General features: G+C 36.3%; 1 protein-coding gene and 3 non-coding genes across 5 annotated transcripts in view; 2 read left to right on the plus strand and 2 right to left on the minus strand.

The window, feature by feature from the left end:
* Positions 1 to 2191: 2191 nt before the first annotated feature.
* Positions 2192 to 2281, minus strand: TRNAY-GUA. Its single transcript is given in 2 exon segments — positions 2192 to 2227; positions 2245 to 2281. It is a non-coding gene; the product is annotated as a tRNA-Tyr (tRNA).
* A 247-nt stretch (positions 2282 to 2528) lies between these two features.
* Positions 2529 to 2601, plus strand: TRNAR-ACG. The gene has a single exon. It is a non-coding gene; the product is annotated as a tRNA-Arg (tRNA).
* Positions 2602 to 3282: 681 nt separating this feature from the next.
* TRNAY-GUA lies at positions 3283 to 3371 on the plus strand. The gene is given in 2 exon segments: positions 3283 to 3319; positions 3336 to 3371. It is a non-coding gene; the product is annotated as a tRNA-Tyr (tRNA).
* A 3207-nt stretch (positions 3372 to 6578) lies between these two features.
* The window catches only part of DNAJC5B (DnaJ heat shock protein family (Hsp40) member C5 beta), a 13809-nt gene continuing 9111 nt past the window's right edge, over positions 6579 to 11276 (minus strand). Inside the window, exons 3-4 of one of the 2 annotated variants that reach the window (XM_015817629.1) lie at positions 10984 to 11155; positions 6579 to 6670 (exon numbers count right to left, since the gene is read on the minus strand). In XM_015817629.1, coding sequence (XP_015673115.1) covers positions 6579 to 6670; positions 10984 to 11155 — 264 coding nt within the window. Of the gene's footprint in view, positions 6671 to 10974; positions 11156 to 11276 lie in introns of both variants that reach the window. The other variant, XM_015817630.1, reaches the window with a different exon arrangement.

The raw sequence follows: 11276 nt of genomic DNA on the forward strand, positions 1-11276 counted from the left end.
TTTTTATGCTTGTAAAATATTTTTCATCCCTGTATTTTATGTTACATTTTTGTAATAACCTTTGAGAAATTTAGTCATAGAACACATGGATGACTGTGGGGAACAAAGGCGGGGAGGGGGGGAGGAAATAAATGATGGCATGTGTGTAATGACATAATCATGCAAATGCTGCACCTCTGTATTTGCATCAGATATGGGACTAACCATCTAGGAAAGCTTGCCTCTTCCCACAGTCTTAGCCTCAGCCATAGCTTCAATCCACCTTAGAGAAAGTGGATGGTAGATGTTTTTTCCCTGCTAACAGGGAATCCACCAGTCAATATACCTTAAACAAGGCAAAGTAGAGACCAGCTACTGAGAAAGAGTAAATTATGCTGGCATACTTTAGTACAGTGATGGCGAACCTTTTAGAGACTGAGTGCCCAAACTGCAACCCAAAACCCACTTATGCATCGTCGGGTGCCGGGTGGGTGTGGCCCATTGGGTGGGTGTGGCTGTGGTGGTAACAGCAGACTGGGTGGGACTAAAAAGTTCAATCAATCAATTCCAACTTTGCAAGATCTTTTTTTTCCCGTAAGAAGTTGAAATTGACTGATTGATTGAACCTTTTTTTTTTAGGAGGCCTAAAGTGAAAAGGTTTTATAAAACCCAGCTGAAGGCCTAGGACTGGGGCGACGGCGCACGTGCCCACAGAGAAGGCTCTGAGTGCCACCTCTGGCACCCGTGCCATAGGTTCGCCACCACTGCTTTAGTGAGAATATAGAGAAGAGCTGTATGCCAGCAACAAAGAGGTCGAGCCTCTTCAGAATGATGAGGAAAGAGAAGAAGAAATAAAATCAGCCATCCTTCAGGAAGAATGTGTGTGGGCAAAAAGCCTACTGCCAAACAACGAGGCCCCAGGTGTTGATACTATCGCTGCAAAATTGCTGAGGCCTATGCCACCCATAACCATCACAGGTGTCTCACAGAAAATATGGGAAACTAACACATGGCTGCAAGATTGCAAATGATCAGTGTTCATTCCATTGCCAAAAAGGCCAGTTCAGGGATTGCTCCAAGTATTGTACAGTTGCCTTCATTCCTCATGTTAGCATGATTTTCCTTAAGGTTATACAACAACAACTGGCACTGTCCATTGAAAGGGAAGCACTAGATGTTCAAGATGACTCCAGAAGGGGTAATGGCCCTTATGATCATACTGCAAATGTGTGGTGGATCATGGAAAAATCTCAAGCATATCAAAAGTACTTCTACATCTACTGTATTGACTAAAAGAAAGTCTTTGATTGTGTTGATCATGACAAGCTGTGGAGAACCCTAGAAGATCTAGGAGTGCCAGCATATGTAGACAATTCAATGTAGTCGCTGTACCCAGATCAGGAAGCCACCGTGAGACCACTACATGGAGTTACTGATTGGCTCAAGGTAGAGGAAGGAGTGTGACAAGGTTGCATTCTTTCACTTTTCTTATGCAACCTGTATGCAGAAATAATAATGAGAAAGCTGGAACTTGAAGCATCAAAAATTGGAGAAAAGATTGGGGGGAAGGAACATGAACAGTCTTTGACATGCTGATGACACAACTCTCCTTTCAGAAACAAAAGAAGGCCTGAAACATCTGGTTAAAAGATTAAAGAAGGAAAAGGGAATTTGGCCTCTTACTAAACATCAAAAAGATGAAGCTTTCAAGACCATTGCGAAGAATGAAATATTAAAATAACAATTTATGGTGAAGAGACTGAATGCGTGCAAGTATTTGCTTTCATAGGATCACAGATTGATCAAAGCAGTGAACACAGTCTAGAACTAAAGTGTTGAATTGCACTGGGTCACACAGCAATGATGAACATGAATCGAGTACAGAAAGCTGCATGAAGGCTGCAATATATTTTTGATTAATCAGGTAAAGAATTAACATACTGTAAAATGTTACAGAGTTTTTAATTGAATGTTTAGAAAATGTTTAGAAAACATTCAATTGTTTATATTTTCCTTTTTTCTCCAATTGGGCATCTGACATAGTTCTTCATTAGTCCACTGGGTGGCTGATGTGAAGATTTATTTCACATGAAATGGTTTATTTTCTTCAGCCATTAAAACATATAGAATTTAAATTCATTTCAAAGCACATTCTTTGAATAGGCATATCCCATCAATAAATGTGCATAGGAAGGGAAAAAAACAAAAAGCCTCCTTCGAGCCGGAATCGAACCAGCGACCTAAGGATAACCATCTCCAATACACCTACAGTCCTCCGCTCTACCAGCTGAGCTATCGAAGGAATATAAATGTTGCTCTGAAAGAGATATATAAGCTGTCAAAATAGAGTAGACTTTGTATTAATTATTCCCACATCACTTTAACAGCATTTGCAGAAAGTAAATAGAGCACAGAAGCATTCCTGAATCAATTTTTACAGCAATCTGTGTAATTTGATGAATGGAAGAAACTCAAATCAGACCTGAAAGCTCACTGAACCAATACATTTTTATTATTTTAGATTTTTACAAGAAACAGTTTCTCACAGAGGGCCAGTGGCGCAATGGATAACGCGTCTGACTACGGATCAGAAGATTGTAGGTTCGACTCCTGCCTGGCTCGAAAAGTTCATTTTGCAAACGATGGGAGCCCTTTAATGTTAATGTATATGCATTAAAAAAACAATGTCCATGAAATTGTTTTTTTCAAACCTGGTAAGGAGCACTCGAATCTAGTTCAGAATAAACTTGACAGATCATTAGTAATACAGTGCACTAAGTCTAGATTTTCCTCTTTCCAGGGGTCGACTCCTGAATTACTTTACATGTCCAAACGGCATGCCTCACATCAGACTGTTTTCCATTGCAATCGCATAAAATAAATTAGATAACTTATAATTTTGTTTTATGTTTAGACACTTTGGCTGTTAATTATTTTGAAAAGACCCTGAAACAGATAAACATAGGACATGCAATCCAGCCATTTCGCTTTGAGCTCATACAAGCTCTTCGATTCTAGATGATTTGTCTCCTTTACAAATACGTATTAAAAATACGCTTCACTTTCTTGTCCCCTTCCCTTATCAATCTGGAGCCCTCCGCGTTTCCTAATTGTCTCCTGACACGCTCTCCCATTTTGGAGTTGCAGAAATACTGAGCCACTGACTTTACCAAAGAAGCCAGAACATATTCGACGCGTGCGATCTTCAGCGCCATCTTGCGATCTCGCCGATTCTCTCAATTTAACAAGCAGTTCTTACTTACGGCACTTTACACTCAGTAGCAAAAAAACGTTTAACACATCCCTTCGATAGCTCAGCTGGTAGAGCGGAGGACTGTAGAGTGACTCGTACTGAAATCCTTAGGTCGCTGGTTCGATTCCGGCTCGAAGGAGGCTTTTTATCCTTTGTCACTATTTCTGAAATTGCCATTCATTCTTTGAGAAGAAACAAACATTTATGATCTTGTTTTTGATTTGCTGATGATTTCAGTGGAGAAACAAAAAGATGTTAGGAATAAATAAGTCACTTTTGCTACATTGCTTTAATAAAACGAAACTAACTTACTGTCAAACGGACTTTCATTTGAGAGAAGGCGCTTCCCAGGAAAACAGCGAACTGCGATACTACGCGGAACTCACAGACTTGGAGGGATGGAGGGATGGATGGGTATATATGTGTGTGTAAAAGGGTATTAGCGCAATCCCTCAATTTGTCAGCCACCCGCAGACGTAAATTAAAGCCCAACTGAAATAATAAACAGAAAATCCTCGACTAATTGGCTTAAAGTAGTTTTAGATTTATTTCTTCTTTCTATCCTTTTTTCTTCTGGCTGCTGTTATTGCATGATTCTTCATATTTATTTGGGGTAAAGCAGCCCTACGTATGTGCCATGCAGAAGAGTTCACTGCTGTGGCACAAATCTCTGCTCAAGCCAGTGCAATTTAAAGCTGTATTCATAGCTTTATACAAAGCAAACAAAAATCCATGGATGGAGAAAGTGGGAAAATAGCTTAAACTGGAGCATTTTTGTTACTTTAGGAACTGAAGGAAAAATGCAATGTTTACATAAGGAGCATTTTGCTAAGTATATGAAGCATCAGTTGCCTGTACTGCAGACCAGCCTGAGGAAGATGCACGTGTGTGCCCCCACATCCACGCCCAGAGAGGCGAGGGCTAGGAAGGGAGAGGGAACAGAAATCCGGAGGAAGAAAACCCAGTCATTAGAAATAGATAATGAACATACATTTAAACCAAAATAAAAACCTTTACAAAAGAGCTGGTTTTTTTTTCATTTTAAAAGGAACACTGAAAAAGGGAGATACTGAAAGCAAGAAGAACTGACAGAGCGGAAAAAGAGTACAGTGCTCCGTTTGGCAGAAAACGAGGAAGGTAGAAAACCTGATTAACGTCTGCCTTGGAGGGTTTGGGCAATTGCTCCACGCAAAAATAGAAACAACATAAAAGGCAACAAGAGAAGGTGTTTAGCAGAATCTGAAATTAATGTGATAAATGGGAAATTATTAAATACATGTGGAATTAATATTTCAATCATTTCAAATTATTCCATTAAATTATTTTCTGTTTTAATCCTGGATATATTTCTTCTTAGGAGAGTAGTCTTCCAAATGCCACTGCAAAGCCAAACTATATTTTAAGCCAAAATAACCCCTTTTAAAAAGACACAGTAGTAGTGGAAAATGATAGTGTTCTGGAAATTAGAAAAACAAGATTTTTTTCCATGAAAAAAGTGGATATTAGATCTTATATGGAATATTTATTCAGTTAATATATTGATCAGCACAAAATGAAATGCAGTATACAAAGTACATTTTGAATTGACTACCAACAATATCTACACATGTAATCAAGATTATATTACTGTACATTTCTAATTTTACAGGATTTGTTTTGTATTCCTTGTCCTACTAGCCATGTAACAAAATGCAAATGCTGTGTTGTCAAATGGCTAATGAATATTGTATGACTTTAGGTTATATAAAATGGAATATGTTTGTTCTTTTACAGATTGTAGGTCTATATGTTTATTTAGACATCACTAGACTAGTCTTTGATATCCTGACTTTTTTCCTGCTATATTTTTCTATCATTCTTTCAAATTATTAACTTTCTAGCTCAGTTAAGTCCATGATTATTTGGATGTAAAATCCAAGAAATGCATTAAGATTTTATTTCTCAGTAAATAAATATGCATCCCACAGGGCAATAGCCATGATTGGATTTGCATTCATCAACTGGAAAACTTGTTCTTTTCCATAAGCACAACCCAGTTGTACATAGTCTTTACTACAAAACTGAGCTCTGCTTGAAATCTTTCAGTTAAACCATTCTCAAGAGTGTTTCTGTGTATACACAATGTAAGGTTTATAAAATGAGGTTGTCTGAATTCACTTTCCACGGAGTAGGATGTTTAGAGTTGGTCTTACTATTTCTATATTCATATTGTTAACAGTTTGCTTCATTCCAAAGACTGGGGACAGATTTCCAGCCATTGTTAATCTCTCTTTGATTAAACAAAAGCATAACAATAACAATTAATATACAGAAGTTAAATCCAAATTGCATGCTCAAAATATTGCTTTAGAGTTCAAATCTACCTATATTTATCTAAAAATATATATTATTTAATCTTTAAATATAATTCTAAGAGCTAGATTACAAGTTGGTATCAGAAGCACACATGTGGTATACAAATTGTATTGGTTTTCAATTATTAGACATATACCTGGTAAGTAAATAAATTTAAAATTATTGAAGTATAGATTTCTGGTTGTTGTGTATTTTGCAGTGAAGGAAACTTGAATATGTCAAATCGAAATCTGATGTATCAATGTATCACATATTCATTGAACAAAAGTAGAGTCACAGACATTTCAGTTGCTGAAGAGAGGTACAGTAACTTTTCAATTATTTATACCTACCGCATGCCCAAATGCAAATTAATTTATTCCCAAACTCTGAGTTTTCTAAACTTCCCAAATAGTAACAGAACTGTGCAATAATCCTCCATGGACAAAACAAACCTATTAACATTACATGTTGTTTTATACATGTATTCTCCAGGGGAAAACAATCTACTGAAGGAATAGTAAGAAAAGCAGTATTGTGTTTAAGAAAAATTATATAGGTGAGAAGCACGCTAAGATTAAAATAATTGTAACACTGCAGAGAAAAGTAAGGATGTCAGCCATTTTAAACACTTCTAGGACTTGAGAAGAAGCAGTACTAAAGCAACCTTACTGATTTTAAATTTACTAGAGACCACATGCAAGTACACACAATATTAGGGACTTTCATATGTAATATGAGAAGAGCATGTTGTGCGTCATGTTTCTAGCAATATTGGAAGTGCATGTATTTTAAAAATAGTTTGTTCCTATTATACTTGTAGTATTCACGCATGCAACAACACAGTTTTGGAAACAATATGATAGTAGAGCATTTCCTTAGAATTAGGGCTCAAGTCAATTTGATGGTATATGGTGTGCACAGTGTCCTAATGTCTTTCATGTTCTAATAATGCTTTACAATCCAGAACTTGTCGTTTATACTCCTTCAAATTATAAAAACTGATGGTTTATTATTCTGTGCGGTAGCTGCGATGACTGTCACCAATAAGCTGGGTTTTCTCAGTTGCATTTGTTGGCTGAAGCAGAACTGGAGCTTCCCCATCTAAAACAGCAAGAATCAGGAATTAAATATCTCAGATTCTTCCATTCTTGTTCACAATTATAGGTAGTAAGAAATTACTTCCTATTTGGCAATATACAACTATTCCTACATAAGATACAATCTACAAAATACATTGGACTATATCCCCCTTTATCCTCAGTAACCATATTTATCTCGGGGGGTTTTCTAACACTTGGGGAGGGGGCACCAAGTTGGAGAAGATCACTCCTTATCCAGTTTCCCTTTAAATCAGGCATGTTTTAAGTCTTACTAAAAAAATTAAGCAGATGCTTACATTTTTCTGTTCAGTTGACAAGTGGGCATGCTTTAACTACATATTATTGTGAAAATGTATCTTATTTTAAGAAGTGAAAAGCTTCAGAGCTAGAATTCTTATTTTTCTATGAAAGATCACTTCCTTGTTTCCTGTCCATTCCCATTCCCAGCATATACTGCTCTTTAATTCCTTCTGTACTTTCTTTGTTCCTACCCAATTCAGTTAGCACATTCTGATCCTCTTTCAAAATCCTATGCTCTACGGTACACAGGAAAATCCTTCAGTCTTCTAAATTTCATTATATAATTGCACAAAAACAGGTTGATTTATTTATAGTACATATACTTTGCTTTACAGCAGAATACTTTCAGAATACACATTCATTTTTTACATATTACTTACGTGGTATTGTTTAGTTTCTGGGATGGGTGACAATAAGTGCAGAAACAGTAATTTCTTATTACTACTCAAAAGACTCCTTATGTGCAAAACAGAGTGCTGTGTGACCCCAGCCACAATGTACTTTTCCCCTTTTTTATGGGGAAAAACAATAATATATATGTTGGCACAACAAAACAACCAAATGTCAGCTTACATTTATGATGAACTATGATATTAAGAATCCCCTGACAGCATGCCTAATAGGTGTTTCAGCACATTTGTGGTTTTCTGCACTCTGTCTAGTTCAGTGTTTCTTACTTTCGCAGCTTGAAGCTGCATGCACTTCAACTCCCAGGATTCCCCAGCTAGCATGGATTTGAATTAAAGCACTATCTCAAAAATGGCTATACTATGCTTATTTTCACAGAAACTGAAGTATTATTATTTGAAATTGTTATTTAAAATAACAACACAGAACTAGGCAAGGTTTGAAAGCACTAAATACAAGGGATTTCACAGTTACGGTTTGAATCATCTGGTAAAAAGTATGCCTATCTTAAAGAAAGCTGTTCCTGGTAATTCAAAAGGATTTGAATCGGACATTTAGGAGTAGAATAGGCATTTATTGATGTGCTCCTGTCTAATTAGAACTATGGCTCAGATTCCCAGTTTTGTGTGAGAAACAGAAAAATTGTAGTTTAACCCACAAAATAGGCTTAACGTGGTTTAAAAACAGTGACAGATTCCTTTGCTATTTTCCCAAATCCTGCCTGTTTCTGTTTTACTTCATTTTCCTACCAACTATTGCCTTTATCATCCCAAAAATGTTACACCAATCTCCTTGAAATCAGCCCTTGCCTAGGAAGATTTAGACATAAAATAAAATTGCCATCTGGGCTGCATTTGTTTTAACTCAGATGCTATGTGGGGCATTTAAAATTCTTTAGAAGTGTATACATGCATAAAACATGGATGCAGATTGTCAGTGGACAGTCTGCATATTCAAGAAATAATCCTATAGTAAAGAACAGATTTTTAACTGCCCTGCAAAGAGTTCACAATTTCAATCAAGAATATTGTTTCAGCTGTCATACATTTGCAGTGGATAAAAGTCATTTTCTTTCAATTGTTTTTTCAATTGAAATGACATATCTCTTCCTCAAAGCATATTGGCTATTCTATATCCATAAAGGTTGACAAAACTGATTCACCAAAATAAAAATCACTAACGTTTTCACCTTGCCTAACTAAAAAGCTTGACATTTGAATAGACAATAAGTGTCTCCTCTGGAGTTCCAAATATCTTAAAATATGTGGTACAGTACAGGAAATCCTCGACTTAAAACCGTTGTTTAGTGACCATTTTAAGTTATAATAGCACCGAAAAAGTGATTCCTGACCTGTGTTCGTAAATATGACTGTTGCAGCATCCCCAGGGTCATATGATCAAAATTTGGATGCTTTGCAACTGTTTCAAAACTATTACGGTTGCAGTGATCTGGAGTCAGGCGATCACCTTTTGTGACCTTCTATCAAGCAAAGTCAACGAGGAAGCCAGATTCACTTAACAATCACGATTCATTTAACAACTGCAACAATTCCCTTAGTAACTGTAGCAAAAAAGGTCATAAAATGGGGTGCAACTCACTTAACAATTGTCTTGCTTAGCAACAGAAATGTTGGGCTCAATTGTGGTTGTAAATCGAGGACTATCTGTACAGAAATTCTGAGGTTCACTTGATGGAAGCGATAACAAGAGACTGAACTTTTTGGTTTTTTTTAAGGGATCTTTGTGTTTGCTGATACTTGTTGGGTTAGGAGATCAAGCATCTGAAATTTTACTCTTTTTAAAAAGATTCATTTCAGAATCTTTTTATGAATAGGATTTTTTTTTTAAAAAAAATGCAGTGTCCTATTTATCATGTTTCTCATCCAAATGCTCTTCCTTCTAAACCTCACATTAGCATTATAAAGGAAACATTATTAATTTATCAATTTTCTATTCTGCTTTATCATTTGAAACAATCCTGAATCTCCTGTTTCCCTTGCAATGCAGCCGGTAAAATTCAGTGTTATAAAAATTATTCTGCACATTTTAAAACTGATAAGATACTATACTTTTAATTTTATAAGTAAGAAGGCAGTAAAATAGAACCCATTATTAAATAGCCAGAAAAATAATGTGTGGTAGAAGAATAGGAATGGGGGAGATAGCCTCCCAAAGTAAAGCTGAAATAAGATCATAATGCAATTCCATTTAGCACTGCTTCACTTAACAACCAAGTTGCTGATCCTAATTTGGTCACTAAACAAGGGCTACCTGTATGACAAACAGCCTCAATCAACATAATATCTAAAACCAGGACAAGTCTGAGAATTGCTGCCTAGTTAAACACCCCCCAAATTGCTGTAAAGCAGTGTTTCTCAACCTTGACAATTTTAAGGCATGTGGACTTCAACTTCCAGAATTCCACAGCCAGCGTTGCTGGCTGTGGAATTCTGGGAGTTGAAGTCCACATGCCTTAAAATTGTCAAGGTTGAGAAACACTGCGTGTAATGGCTTGTTATCCTGTTCTGTTCAGTGAATCAGAGAAGGAAAAGTTGACAGAGAAAAACTTTTATTGTGCCTTTCTAGCAGTCAAGTCCTCTCCCTGAGTCTATGGTTAGGTGACTTTCTATTCTTATTTTCCTAGCAGTAGGAAATCAAGCATTTGATTTGTATCATTTAATAGCTGATTTCTCTATGTGAGAAGCTAGTCAGGTTATTATTTTTTCATTATTTCATATATTTACAACTACTAAAATTTAAGCAGAGGTTTGCATATATTATAAAGGTCATATATCATACAGGTCATGGTGCCTGTCTTCTGGAAAAATATCTCCCATCCAAGAGTCATTTCGTCTCTAACTTAATCCTATTTAAATGAACCTTTAAAACTTGGCTCTGTCCCCGAGCAATACATCGGAGAGGTTGATAGTATTATCATTGTGTGGTATTAAATGAATGTTGATTTTTTTCCAGATTTTCTCTTGATGACATAATTCTTTGTTTTTACTGTTTTTTAATTGTTGCATTGTGAGCTGCAAAGTTGTACCAGACTTCAGTGGCCTATAAATCTCTTAAACACACACAGACACACACACACACACACACACACACACATGTAACAGACACAAATTCAAACATATACCTTATTATTTTATTTATTTATTAAATTTATTTACCGCCTAACTTGCTATCACACGATTCTGGATGGCATATAACTAACAAATTTATGTAAATCAGGATCTTCCTTTCCATTGCTATACTTCTTCAGTCTACTTCATTTTACACTGAAAATAATAATACTCTTCTCATTTCAGTGCTCTATAATCCAGCAGTTGTAACTTCTACCCTAGAAATTAACTAATGACATAGAAAGAAATTAGGATATTAACCAATTACCACTGCTGAGCATTTAAAGTAACCTGGCCTGCAGTTTGAGAGGAATTAAATTAACACTTCTTTGTATAGGATGTCCTTTCTCAAATTAAGACTCCCCAAACTGAGCAGCTGGAGTAAAGCCCTTGTGTATTCTTTTTGAGAAAGTAAGAAGGTTCTTCTTTTTTCTTTTTGGTTAAATAGTATAATCCATGACTCTATGACAACAGGTACCTTTTTCCATGTCTGTCTTAATTTGGTCTTCCAGATCTTCAGGAGACATGCAGAACTCTTGCTCTTCGGCTGTGGGCTTGGGTTTGCATTTTCCACAACAGCAATTGAAACAGCAGCACAGGCAGCAACAACAGTAGCACCCAGTCAAAAGACCACAAAGTGTGAATAGGCCCTTAGAGAATCAAAAAAAGAGGAAGAAATGTGTTGAGAGAGGTCAGACTAGAGAATAAATGCCTTTCTGTCTTGATTTAAGAAAAATATGAATTGACCACAATGGTTTAAAGGATTCTTCC

This window comes from Protobothrops mucrosquamatus, unplaced genomic scaffold (genome assembly GCF_001527695.2).
Source record: "Protobothrops mucrosquamatus isolate PMUCROS unplaced genomic scaffold, P.Mucros_1.0 scaffold608, whole genome shotgun sequence".
Classification (NCBI taxonomy): domain Eukaryota; kingdom Metazoa; phylum Chordata; class Lepidosauria; order Squamata; family Viperidae; genus Protobothrops; species Protobothrops mucrosquamatus.